Source organism: Jaculus jaculus, chromosome 3 (assembly GCF_020740685.1).
Source record: "Jaculus jaculus isolate mJacJac1 chromosome 3, mJacJac1.mat.Y.cur, whole genome shotgun sequence".
In the NCBI taxonomy this organism is placed as follows: domain Eukaryota; kingdom Metazoa; phylum Chordata; class Mammalia; order Rodentia; family Dipodidae; genus Jaculus; species Jaculus jaculus.
Genome location: NC_059104.1, coordinates 89,704,647 through 89,719,027, shown reverse-complemented (window position 1 = coordinate 89,719,027; position 14,381 = coordinate 89,704,647). Strand labels below are relative to the sequence as shown.

General features: G+C 35.9%; 1 protein-coding gene across 1 annotated transcript; it reads left to right on the top strand.

The window, feature by feature from the left end:
• Positions 1-7,314: 7,314 nt before the first annotated feature.
• Positions 7,315-13,649, top strand: LOC101613017 (olfactory receptor 150). The gene is made up of 2 exons (XM_012951700.2): positions 7,315-7,323; positions 12,708-13,649. The coding sequence occupies exons 1-2, from the start codon at positions 7,315-7,317 to the stop codon at positions 13,647-13,649; spliced, it is 951 nt and encodes a 316-aa protein (XP_012807154.2).
• Positions 13,650-14,381: the final 732 nt, after the last annotated feature.

Sequence of the window (14,381 nt, the reverse complement as noted above, 5' to 3'; positions counted from 1 at the left end):
ATATTTCTATACCTATGTTCCTATTTCAAAGAATTTATGCACTTCCCTTGGCCTACATTATACAATATTGGTGACACCAATCTCTATTCAACTCCTATGCCTTCTCCTGTTGGGGACACCACATCTGCATAACCTTTCTCATCTCTCCTTAGAACTGCTTCTCAAATTCTTTGAAGCCAGATAGTTCTCTATGATTTTAGAGCTTCTTCCAGATGATAGATGTTGACTGTATTCTTTATGATTCTTATAAGCTCCAAAGTCTCCAAAAGTTGCATAATGAGACAACCATGGTCAGCTTCAAGTAACACCATACTTACCCTTATCCCAGACCACTTATTACATTGTTTCCATGGTGGCCGTAGCATCAGATTCATTAGATGTCTTTCTCAGCATGAGCATTTAATCCTGTTTACCCTACATCTGTAATATCAGCAGTCTTCTAAACAGTTACACAGTGAATGTTATGTCTTCATCTTGCCTTCAAATATATGGGGATATCTCCATGTGACCTCACATGTAGCATGAACATTTGTAATGAATAGGGGAAGATTCCCCTCTTTGAAAACTAGAATAAATGGTCTTTTTGATTTTCAATATATGAAGGAGTCCTCACCGTACCCCTTTTACTTTCCTTCAAATTACCATACATGTATATCTATCATGGATTGCTTATGTTTTTCATTGTTGTGACAAAATACCTGAAGAGAATTAACTTAAAGAAGGAAAGGGTTATTTTAGTTTACAGTTTGAGAGGATACAGTCCCTCATGATGGGGAAGTCATGGTGAAAAATTTATAGCAGTAACTGGTCACATAGAATCCATAGTCAGGAAGCAGAAGTGATGAATTTTGGTGCTCAGGTTATTTTCTCCTTTTTATTCAATCCAAGACCCCAACCCAGGGAATGGTACCTCCCCATTTAGGGTGACTTTTCCCTTCTCAATTAAGCTAATTTACAAAGCCTCGCATAGTCATACCCAGAGGCTGGTATCCTGTGTGATTGTGGATCCCATTAAATTGGCAATCAATGTGAAGCATCACAATCCACATATGGTTCTTTACATGACTGTCTTATATGGAGTTTTACATTTGGATTTAGCATCACATCTAAGAATAACAATAGTGACAAATATGATTAAAATAAAACATGTAATATATGAATACTATACATAATCTTTCTGTGTAGGGCACTTTCAGATATAATTGCTTTTATTGATTCCCATCTCCCTCCGACTCTTCCTCTCCTTCCGCCAACTACCTCCCCTGTACGTCCTTCGGTTTACATATCTCACCTATCATTTTGTCCATTCCTCCCCACCTCTTCCAGATCATATCTTTAAATTCACTTTTGGTTATATATCTATGTTTGTAGGTTTTTATTCATACTCCCCCATATATGCATACTTAGAGATATTATAAACTAAGATCCACACATCAGAGAAAGTTGTGATTTTGGTGTTTCTGAGTTTGAGTCACTTTACATAATGTGATTCTTTCCATATCCATCCATTTTCCTGCAAATTTCAAATTTTCATGTTTTCCTTAATGCTGAATTGAATTTCACTGTGTATATGTACTACATTTTTTATTATCCATTCATTTGTCACTGCACATATAAGCCATTTTCAATTCTTAGGTATTGTAAAAAAAAGAGTTTCAATAAACATGGATGTACAATAAACATGGACCTCATAGTAGAGTGTAGAAACCTTAGGGAGTATGTCCAGAATTGGCATAGCTGAATTGCATGGGAGGTCTATTTCTTTGTGAGTTACCTCCAAGCTAATGTCTACTATGGCTGTACTAGTCTGTACTCCCACCAAAGGAGATGAGGACTCCCCTTTCTCTGCATCCTTACCAGCATTTCTTGTCTGCTTTCTTGGTGCTAGCCATTCTGACTGTAAGAGGGTATCTCAAAATTATTTTGATTTACATTATTTTTATTTACCTTGGTACTAGCAATATTAAATATTTTAATACTTTGCCATTTGTGTTTCTTCTTTTGATAGCCATCTATTCAGTACATTAGCCCATTTGGTGATTGGCAATATACATTTGTGGTGCTTATGTTTTGCAGTTCTTTGTAAATTCTTGTTATTAGCCCTTGTCTGAAGTACAGGTGACAAAGGTTTTCTTCCTCACTTTAGGCCATCGGCCAGCTATGGTGATGGTTTCCTTTGCCAGTGTAGAAACTTTTAAATTTCATGTAGTCCCACTAATTCTTGGTACTATTTCCTATTTGGAAAGTTCATGCTTATGCCTATATCCTGGAGAATATTCCCTATATTTTTCTCCAGTTCATTCTATGTTTCTGGTTTTAGATTGTGGTTATTGATACATTTTCTTTCTCTCTCTCTCCATATATATATATATATATGTATATATATATATATGCGCATATATGTATATACATATATGTGTACATATATGTACACATGCATATATATGTACAATATATATATGGAGAGAGAGAGAGAGAGAAATACTCATCTAATTTCAATCTTCTGACAGTAGAGATCCTTCATTTGTTGAATAAATTGTATTTATTCCTCTGAATATTCTTGGCTCATTTGTCCAAGCATTGCAGTTTGACTTCTGGATCTTCCATTTTTGTTCCACTGGCCAGTCTGTTTTGTTGCCAGTACCATGCTATCTTTATAACTATTGCATTATAGTGTTATAATTTGAAATCAGGTTTTGTGATGCTTCTTGCTATGCTCTTTTTCCTTAGGATTATTGTGGCCTTTCACAGTGTTGTATGAATCCATACAATTTCCTGGATTAATTTTTCAAGATGTATCAGGGATATCATTGGAATTTTGATGGGCATTGCATTGAATATATTGATTATTTTTGGTAAGCTATTTTCACAGTGTTAATTCTTACACTCTCAGGATATGGAAGGTGTTTTTATTGTATGATACCTAGTTTGATTTCTTTTTTATTTAAGCTCTTTTTATTAATTTATTTTTTATTAGTTTTGTACTCAGTGAATACAGTCAAGTTGGTACCATTGTTAAGCTCATCCTTGTCCTACCTCCTCCCCCTGCCCCTTCCTTGTTGATTTCTTTTTTAATGTCTAGAAGTTATCATTGAAGTAATTTTTGGCTAGGTTTATTTCTAGGTATTTTTTTTATAATTACTGTGAATGGGATATTTTCCTTGATTTCTTTCTCTGCAAGTTCATTTTTGGTATATATAAAGGCTACTGATTTTGTGTATTTATTTTGTATCCTGCAAAATTACTGAAAGTATTTATTAATTCTAAGAGGCTCCTTTTTTGAAGATTCTACTGGGTTTTTAAAATATTGAATCATGTCATCTGAAAACAAGAATGGTTTGACTAGTTTCATTTGCATTTTTATTTTATTATTTTATGTCTTCTTTTTCTCATGTTGCTTTAGCTAGGCCTTTAAGCATGACATTGAATAGAAGTGGCAAATGTGGGCGTCCTTGCGCAGTTTCGATTTTAGAGAAAATGGCCTCAGTTTCCCTCCATGTAATATAATGTTAGCTGTGGGTTTGTTGCATGTGGCAATTATTTTGAAGTATGATGCATCTATTTTGATCTTTTCCATGACTTTCAATATGAAGATGTGTTGGACTTTGTTGAATGCCTCTTCTGTATCAATTAAGATGGGATCCTGTGATTTCTATTCTTAAGTTGATTTATGTGGTACGTTACATTTGTTGGTTTATGTATATTTTACCAACTTTGAATTCTAAATATGAATTCCACTTGGTAATGATAAATAATCTTAATATGTTTTTAATTTTGATTTGCATGAATTTTATTGTGAATTTTTATACCTATGTCCATCGTGGAAATTGGTATATAGTTGCCTTTTTTAATTGTGTTTTTATATGTTTCAGGGATCAAGGTAATGAAGAATGAATTTGAAAGTGTTTTACCACTTTCAATTATATTGGTATACCTTTAGAAGAGTTGGAATTAGATAATCAGTAAAAGTTTGATAGTATTGTAGTATGACTCCATTTGGTGGTAATCTTTTCTTTCTGGAGAGACTTTAAATGAATCTTCAGTTTCATTGTTTGTAATGGGTTTACATAAGTTATTGATGTCATCTACTTTTAATTTTATTAGGTTATATGTGTTTGGAAACTTGTCTATTTCTCCTAGATTTTCTAGTTTTGAGGAACACAAATTTTCAAAGTATTCTCTAATGTTGTTGATTTCAGTGGCATCTGTGGTAAGAACCATATGGCTGTCTCAAATTTTGTTCATTTGCATTTTCTCTCTTCTTTTTGCTAGCTTGGCTAAGAGTTTATCGATATGATGTATTTTTCTCAAAGAACCATCTCTTCATTTGATTAATACTGTATGTTGTTCTTTTGCTATACTCTACTGGGTTTGGAGTTGTCTTATTGTTACTTTCCTAAAGCATTCAGGTGAACCATTAGCTTGTTTATTTGACATCACTGTATGTTCTCCATATTGATGCTTATGGCAATAAACAGTTCTCTTAGGTGTGCCTTGTATAATCATTTTTATTTCTTTATAGGATTTTTAAAATTTTCCTCCATGGTTCCTCCCTCCCTCCCTTCCTTCTTTCCTTCCTTCCTTCCTTCCTTCCTTCCTTCCTTCCTTCCTTCCTTCCTTCCTTCCTTCCTTCTTTCTTTCTTTCTTTCTTTCATTCTTTCTTTCATTCTTTCTTTCTTTTTGAGGTAGGGTCAGGCTGACCTGGAATTCACTATGTAGTTTCAGATTGGCATTGATCTCATGGGTATCCTCCTACCTCTGCTTCCCAAGTGCTGGGATTAAAGGCATGCACTACAACTCACAGGTCCTCCTTGATTTCTTGAATAACCTATTGCTCACTCAAAGATAAGTTGTTCAGATGCCAAAATTTTGTGTAGTTTTTGTATTTTCTCTTTTTGTTAATTTCTACTTTTTATGCTGTGAGATTATAGGATGTATTGTATTACCTCAATTTTTGTATTTGTTAAGATTTGTTGAATGTCATATTTGACATTTGAAATTTGAAGAAGTTTCCATGTACCACTGAAAAGAATGTGTATCCATTTTTATTGGGTGGGATACTCTGTACATGTCTGTTAGGTCCAATTGATTCATGGTGTAGTTTAGCACTGAGGCTTCTTTTCTTATTTTTAGTCCAGATGACATAGCTAAGTAAGAAAGTGAGGGACTAAAATCTCCCACCATTATTGCATCTAGACCTATGTGTCCCTTTCTGCCTTCTACTGTTTTTTTTTTTAATGAAGTTATGAGTCACAGTACTTGGTGAATAAGTGTTTACAACTGAAATATCTTCTTGATGTAGTGTTCTGCTTGTTAAAGTAAAATGTTCCTTTTGGTCTTTTCTGATTATGTTGGTTTGAAGTCTATTTTGCCTGATACAAGGATGGACAATCCTACTTGTTTGCAGCTCCTGTTTGCTTAGCAAGTCAATTACCAGCTTAAGAAATTGTTTGTCTATTTATTTCTGAGAGAGAGAGAAAGAGGCAGATAGATAGAATGGGCACGCCAGATACTCTAGCCTCTTCAAGACAACTCCAGACACATGTGTCACCTTGTATATCTGACTTATGTGGGTACTGGGGAACTGAACCTGGGTATTTAGGCTTCACATGCAAGTGCCTTAACTGCTAAGCCATCCCTCCAGCCCCAATTTCCAACTTTTGATATTCATTTTGTGAATATTTTGTACATAATATTTCAGTAACTATTAAGATCTACTGAAAAGGGTTATCATAGCATGCTAGATGGAGAAATATCTTATAAGTTCTGAGCTTATTCCTAAAGCCCTGTTTTTATTTCTGATGTTTTGGTCTATAGAAATAGTATCAGACTACACTATCTTTGCAGGTTTTACACACTTTTTGGTGACAACCATGAGTGGCAAATTTCCTGCACTCTAGGCTCTAATCAGGCTGCTTCGTCACACTTACTGTCATAAAGATATTTCCTCTGAATGGCTTGCAGAGCTTATAAAACTGTGTTTTTCAGAGCATCATATTTCTAATTCTAAGGTGTGACCATTACTGATCATAACAGGTTTCAATGGGATTATGGTTTATTCTGTTACTAAATTCTTATCGTTGTTTTTCCAAGGTAGGGTCTTACTCTAGCTCAGGCTGACCTGGAATTCACTATGTAGTCTCAGAGTGGCCTCAAACTCGCAATAATCATCCTACCTCTGCCTCTTGAGTGCTGGGATTAAAAGCGTGTGCCAACACACCCGACTCAATAATTTTTATCTTTTGAGACAGGGTCTCAGGTAGCACATGTAGCCTCAATCTCACCATATAACTTCCAAAGACATGATCTTCATAAGTTCACCCCCTCATTCTAGAATTTTAGACATGCATCCTGGACATGCACCATTGACAGGCTAGTTTTGTGTAGTGTTGAGAAGTGAAACCAGGGATTCATGAATACTGGTCAAGTACTCACTAACTGATCTTTGGAGCACAGTTTTTATCATCTTAATTATCTTAAATTCATTTCTATGTCCTGTCTTAACTCCTGAAGCTTCCTTACCTAGACATGGATTCTTGACTTCACTCCCTTTCCAGATTTTCATGGTGATTAATTCCCATGTCTCTCCCACCACTCCAGGGTCTAATCTGCTATACTTCATCACACATTGTGTAATAATAATGTTTCCTGTAATGCTCATGGATCATATAAAATTGTGCCCTATATTATATAATAATTTCAATTCTATGATTTGAATTTCATAGATGTGTAGCATGTTTATTGGGGTACATGATCTACTCTGTTATCCTCTGCTGTGGCTATTTTCTTTGGATCTCTAGCATTTTGGTACAGTCAACTTCAAAGACCAAGGGAGAGTGCCATCAGTGTTTTACATAACTGTTGCTCCCCATGCTGAATCCCCTCATCTGCAGCCCTAGGAATAAGGATGTCAAACTCACACTAAATAAGCTCCTTCACAAGAGAATTTTCATATGAAAAATAATATTTTGCCTTAGTAAAGATTTATAATTTCTATGGCCTTTTTAAGGAAACAACCCAAATGCATCAATACATGTCCAATCATGAGATTAATACTGACACATGCTTATCTGCATGTCCAATAATCCTGGAGAGAGTGAGACCCTATCTATAAAAAAGGAAAAGTTCTCCCTTCACTCAGGTTATGTCCTCAGAAGAATGTAGGGAATGAAAGCAACAATCTACAATTCCAATTATAAATGAATCTCTATTTCTCCAACAATAAGTCTAACAGAAAAACAAAAAGTCATAGCTGGAATTGTTTCAAAAATATGTTAGGTTCAGAGCCCTGTTGTCATAAGGCCTCGTACAGCCATGACACTAGTCCTTAGTGTCTAGCCCATAACCTACTGTTAGCTCCTCATTCAAAATAGAGCCAATTAGGCCCAAGGGACTCAATGAGAGTGTCATATTAAGGATAATACAGGGAATTTTAATTGGTCTACCCCTCTGCAGCTCATCCCTAGTGAAAGGAAATCTTGAGAGGGATTCATTCTGTATGTTTTTATAACAACTCTTAAATACCAAAATGCTATATTAAAAGTAACATCATTTATGCAAGTGCCTCAGGAAGCGACTATGAGAATCCCAGCACGCGGTTTGTCATATGCACATGAACTACTCAGAACTTGAGATCTGCTCCTTAAGTGAAAGTGATTCAGGAAGTTTTATTTTGAACCAACCCAGCAGCAGTGACATCAAGAACCCCTTCAAGTAAGGAGCACTTGGTTTATACCTCACAAATACCTGGGATAGATCTAAGTTCCCAAGTAGAGAAGGGAGTGCCTAAAGTCCACCTGTCTTAAAACTCTTCAATTTCTACATGTTCAAGGACTTTCATGCACTTTGCTTTCAAAACAATAGCAATTTCCTAACGGGCTGAAACTGATTACTCATGTTCTGCAGTGAAATTATCTTCTTGATATTTCAGCCTCTTCTCTCAAACATGCTGTTATCAGAAGGGTTTTGATATCAGCACAAAATGCATCTTATCTACATAGCTTTCTCATCTAAGGCCATATAACAACAAAATTCTGATTTGTATTACTAGTTATATAAGAGAGTAGGCTCAAATCACTTTAATATAAATGTTCAATTTTCATGGAAAAATATAATTTATAAAGTAAATATATCCCAGCTAATGGAAGTCACCAGGTGCTATTTATTTTGTTTCTGACAATTCTGCCTGTTTTAATACTCTGTTTCTTTTAATAAATCACTTGAAATTATGGACATGTTTTAGTGGCTTTTTAGAGTCCTTCCTTATATTAAAATTTTTTTAAAAATTTATTTGCAAGGAGAGCTGGGAGTGGTGGCACACCTTTAATCCCAGCACTTGTGAGGAAGAGGTAGGTGAATTGCTGTGAGCTCGAGGCCACCCTGAGACTACATGATGAGTTCCAGGTCAGCCTGGACTAGAGTGAGACCCTACCTTGAAAAAACAAAGGAAAAAAAAATTATTTTCAAGCAGAGAGAGAGAGAGAATGGGTGCACTAGGGACCCTAGCCATTGCAAACAAACTCCAGATGTACGTACCACTTTGTGCATCTGTCTTTATGTGAGTACAGGGGAACTGAATTCAGATCATTAGGCTTTGTAGGCAAGTGCCTTTATTTCTGAGCCATTTATCCAGCCCCCACGAACCTTATATTTTTAACGTGAAAATATGGTTACTTTAGTGCTTCTTATCTTTGCATTGTGTAGAATTGGTTTATTTGTACTAATTCTCAGAGATTCGGGATTCTGTTAAATAGCATTCATTGATATCTTATTATTGGCTAGCACCATAACAGCTATGTTGCTATCTTCCTGTCCGTTTTCTCCCCATGACCTTCTAGATTGTAACATTCTGAGAAGCAGGGATTCTATATGATGAATCTTTCTATCCTGAATGCCCACCATAGCATTTCTACTTGCCCATATTAAAGAAAAATCTTAATTTTTTAGTAATTAGTAAACTGAACATAATACATGTTCATAATGCATAAAACATGCTCATACCCAAGCAGTATCTTTGTGAAGTACTGTTATCATGGACGTTTACTAATTTTATGCTTCATGTCAGCTTAGTTATTGATGCATTTTTAAAGACAAACTGAAATGTAAACTGCACTGGGATAAAAAATCAAGATTTCCCACTCTATGAATAATCTTAGATATTCCCTGAGTTGACACAACTGTGAGATATTGTTCTCTACTTTTACACAGAAAAAATACATAACTGTGTGGTAGATATAAGATGACTATTGAGATTTAGTTAAGATTTTATCAAGATAATGTCAACTTTCTTAATCTCCTGTTATATTAATCATGTAAACAGTATGATGAAATAAAAGAAACCTACATATGAATTACCAATCAAACCTGTGATGATTCTGAGTCATCATTTTATTCTTTAAAATAACACTTTGTTTTTCATTCAAAGGAAACATTCCAGTTGGAAACAACGTGGGTAAACATGGAGAGCACTGTGCTATATGAAATAAGCCTATCTTTATAGAGAAGTACTGTACAATTATTCTTATGGAAGATAATAATAATAGTTAAACTCAGAAGAAAACACAAAAATGATCACTAGAGGATGAAATATTGGAAAGACCAAGGGAACAAATCTTTAGTAATGATGGATGCATAAACTAGAGATATTCTACTAGGGACAGTGACTAAAATTAACAATATGCTATTTTGTATTCAGCACTTTAAAAGGTAAAGTTACGTTAAGCATTCTAAGCACCAAAAAAAGCAAGGAACAAAAACCACAAAGTAACACCAAGAAATGTTGAGAGATTACAGATATGTTGATTACCTTGATTATGTGGCATGGTCATTAGTATTTATGCATAAAACTGTCAAATTATAGTTATTCAATCTTTACAACTCATTGTAGTATTATTTTTACAATAACACCTGTTTAGAGAAAAACACAAACTTTTCCTTTTAAGTTCATTGTTTGTCATCTTTTTACTTTTTGGACTAGCTTTTTTTCTCCCTTTGGTTTTCCAAGGTAGGGTTTCACTCTAGCCCAGGCTGACCTGAAATTCACTATGTAGTCTCAGTGTGGTCACGAACTCATGGCAATCCTCCTACCTTGGCCTCCTGAGTGCTGGGATTAAAGGCATGCAGCACCATGCCCAGCTTTGGACTGTCTTTTTTAAAGAACAAACTTTAAAATAAATTTTTTTTAAATATTTTTTGTTATTTTTATTTATTTATTTGAGAGTGACAGACACAGAGAGAAAGAGGCAGATATAGAGAGGGAGAGAGAATGGGCACACCAGGGCTTCCAGCCACTGCAAATGAACTCCAGATGCATGCACCCCCTTGTGCATCTGGCTAATGTGGGTCCTGGGGAGTCAAGCCTCGAACCAGGGTCCTTAGGCTTCCCAGGCAAGCGCTTAACCGCTAAGCCATCTCTCCAGCCCTAAAATAAATTTTTGATCCATTTGGAGAGAAAGAGGGGAAAGACAAACTTTTACCTTGGTATTATGTTCAGTTAATTAATTTCATGATAGCATATGATTTTTACATCTTCTAGAAGATGCCTAACCAAGACCAACATTGCATAGATTTAATCTCATGCTTTCTCCATATTGTTATACCTTTAGCTCTAACATTAAGTTCTATTATTAATTTTAAATGAGTTCATTTTAAATCATTAATTTTAAATGAGTTTTATCAAATGGCTTGAAATGGTGCATATTAATTATTTTATAAGTGGACATCTAATTAGCCCAGTACTCTTTGCTATAAAAAATACTTTCCTGGGCTGGGGGGATGACTTAATGGTTAAGGTACTTGCCTGCAAAGCCAAAAGACTTTTATTTCCCAGGACCCACGTAAACCAGTTGCACAAGGTTGCACATGCATCTGGAGTTCATTTGCAGTGGCCAGAAGCCCTGGCATGTCTATTTGTCCTCCCTCCCTCCCCCCCTCCCTCCTCCCCCCCTCTTTCTCTGTCTCTCTGCCTCTTTCCCTTTCTCAAATAAAAATAAAAATTTAAAAAAAACTTTCCTTATTAAATTGCTATAAAACTTTTCTACCAGTTCAATTTTTGGTACATGTAAGTCTGTTTCTGGACTTCCGATTTCGTCCAGTGGATTCATACATCTGTTCTTGCACCAGCACCACACTGCCTTGATGAAACATTGTAGTAATTTTCATGTGGGAAAGGGTAAGACCTCTAACTAAATTCCCCTTCTTCAAGAGGTTATGATTTTCTTGGGCTTCATACATGTTTTAGGGATTTCATGAACTTCACTAATAAAGCTGGGATTTTGATACAGATTGCTCTCTAGAGATATGTAGATTTGGGGAGAAATTTTCCCATTTTCACAATGGTGAATTGTTTGGTAAATCAACACGCTAACTCTTCCCATTTATATAAAACTTTAAATCCTTTCAACAAAGGTTTATAATTCTATGTGTAATATCATAGATTTCATTCATATAACTTACTCATAAGTATTTTATTATGTTCCATATTGCAAATGAACCTTATAGTTGTTGAGTTTTTATTGGTCTTACTTTCCACTTTCCTCATGACCTTTGAAATCTGTCCTGGGTCATGTTCATAGATTGCTCAGAATTTCTAAGCGAAGCTTTATTCTAATTTAATTTCTTGCTATATGGCTAGAAGTGTTCTATTGTTAATTTCTCTACCTAGAATCTCTGCTTTAATACTGAATAATAGTGCAAGGAATGTTAATCATGGTTTGAGATTTAATTATTGTGAAAGCCTTTCAGTACTTTTGGTGATAGATGCTGCTGAAAATGACACTGGAGAGAGCTCTGTGGGACTAGAACTCCCATGCCAGATGCTCTTAAGTCTTAGGTTCTTATTCTTCTCAAAAAAGAATTGAGAATACAGACTTAAGATGAGTAATTATGAATTATGAGATTTATTTTAGGAAGAGTAAAGAGGGAAAGAAAAACAGGAAAGCACTCAAGCAAGTCCTTCTTACATAAGGAAGAAGAGCTTACAGGTAGCTAAGGGGCTCAGAGCTCACCCACATGGCTTGGATCCAATTTGTTAGAATAAGCCTAATCACCAGACTCAACTCTGTCATGAAGGGACCTGATTGATTGGTGGACTCAGAAGTCTAATTCAGGAGGGGCCAACCCACAGGTACTCAGCCCTGGAACAGTTGATAGATAAGCAGGAATCTGTTGCCATTGCTGAGAAAGGTGTGTTAGGAGGTGATTGCTCATAGTCATCTTGGATGAGACTGGAGAAGACATGTTTTCTAGTACTTCCAGGGCAGGCCAGGGGCATCAGTCCCTATGTACCAACTTTCAAAGAAAAAAGTCCTTAGCTAACAGCATACAAAGAAAAAAGGTACATATTCCTAATGCATCTAACAATTTTCAACATCAAATATTGTATTCTCTGTAGGGAAGTTGGGAGTACTCAAATTAAGACATGAAAAGTTCTTTGGAAACTCATTCCAAGTTATTATAAGTTATGTGTATGTTCATGGGTTAGTTGCTAATATGCTCCTAAGTAGGACAACAGAAAGGCATAGATCTAGTTGATACTTATTTACACTTCCAAAGTTTTCTAATCACAAAGTCTTGAACTTCTAACATACATGAAGTGTCTGAAATTGGAGATACCAAACTAAAAAGACCTAAATTCTGTATCATACCTTAATGCACAGAAAGTCAATTAAAAAACTACTTTATTCTTATTTTGTAATTAGGGCTCCCAGAAGAAAATGACCGAAGGAAACAATTCTATAGTAACTGAGTTCATCCTTGCTGGGTTAACAGACAAGCCAGAGCTGCAGCTGCCCCTGTTCCACCTCTTCCTAGGAATCTACGTGCTCACCATGGTGGGGAACCTGGGCATGATCATCCTGATCCTGCTCAGTTCCCCCCTGCACACTCCCATGTACTTCTTCCTCAGCAGCCTGTCCTTCATTGACCTCTGTTATTCCACTATCATTACGCCCAAAATGCTGGTGAACTTTGTGACAGAGAAAAACGTCATCTCCTACCCTGAGTGCATGACTCAGCTCTACTTCTTCATTGCTTTTGTAATATCTGAATGTCACATGTTGGCTGCTATGGCATATGACCGCTATGTTGCCATCTGTAACCCCTTACTGTATAATGTGACCATGTCCTATCAAGTCTGCTCCTGGATGGTTGGTGGGGTATATGGCATGGGCTTTATTGGTGCTGCAGTTCATACACTCTGCATGCTAAGGGTTCTTTTCTGTAAGGCCAATATAATAAACCATTACTACTGTGATCTTTTTCCACTGATGGAGCTGGCCTGCTCCAGCACGTTTATCAATGAGGTAGTACTTTTATGCCTCAGTGCTTTTAATATCTTTATTCCCACCCTGGTCATTCTTAGCTCTTACATCTTCATCATTGCTAGCATCCTCCACATTAAATCCACTGAGGGTAGGTTCAAAGCCTTCAGCACTTGCAGCTCCCACTTCTCTGCTGTGGCTGTCTTTTTTGGATCGCTGGCATTCATGTATCTGCAGCCATTCTCAGTCAACTCCAAAGACAAAGGGAAAGTGTCATCTGTATTTTATACTACTGTTGTACCCTTGCTGAATCCCCTGATCTATAGCTTGAGGAATAGGGATGTAAAACTGGCTCTACATAAGTTCCTACAAAAAGGAAGTTTCATATGAAAAGAAACATTTTGCCTTAGAAAATTTTAATACTTTTTGTACTTTAAAAAACAGATATATCAGTATATATCCAATCATGAGATAATTTCTAGTATGTGATTATTTGATTGGAATGTATTCACACAGGATTGCATTTGCACTTGCAGATATATGCAGGAAGCAATTCTAAGATGTCCCCGGGTACATCTACACAGAGTTTCCAATAACACTGCTAACAATTTTAAACCCATCAAATCCTTCTTGCTTTATGTATATGGAACATGGCTCTTTTAGGTGAGATTCATTTGTGTTATTTATTTAAAGGAATAAATAGATTTGGCAAGAATCCTTTTATAGTCTCTATATTTTGTATATTATCTGGTCAGCTTATAGCCCAGCATTTATGTAAGTGTAGTCTCTAAAATTTCTTTAATTTACATTCACCAGGAGAGAGAGAGAAAGAGAGAATGTACACACCATAGCCTTTTGTCTTTGCAAATTAATTCCAGATAAATGTGTCATTTTGTGTATCTGGCTTTACATGGGTACTAGGGAATTGAATTCGGACCATCAGGATTTGCAAGAAAGCACCTTTAACCACTGAGCCATCTCACCAGGTTTTTTAAAAAATTTTTTTGTTTATTTTTATTTATTTATTTGAAAGTGACAGACAGAGAGGCAGCAGAGAGAGGGAGTGAGAGAGAGGGAGTGAGAATGGGCGTGCCAGGGCTTCCAGCCACTGGAAACAAACTC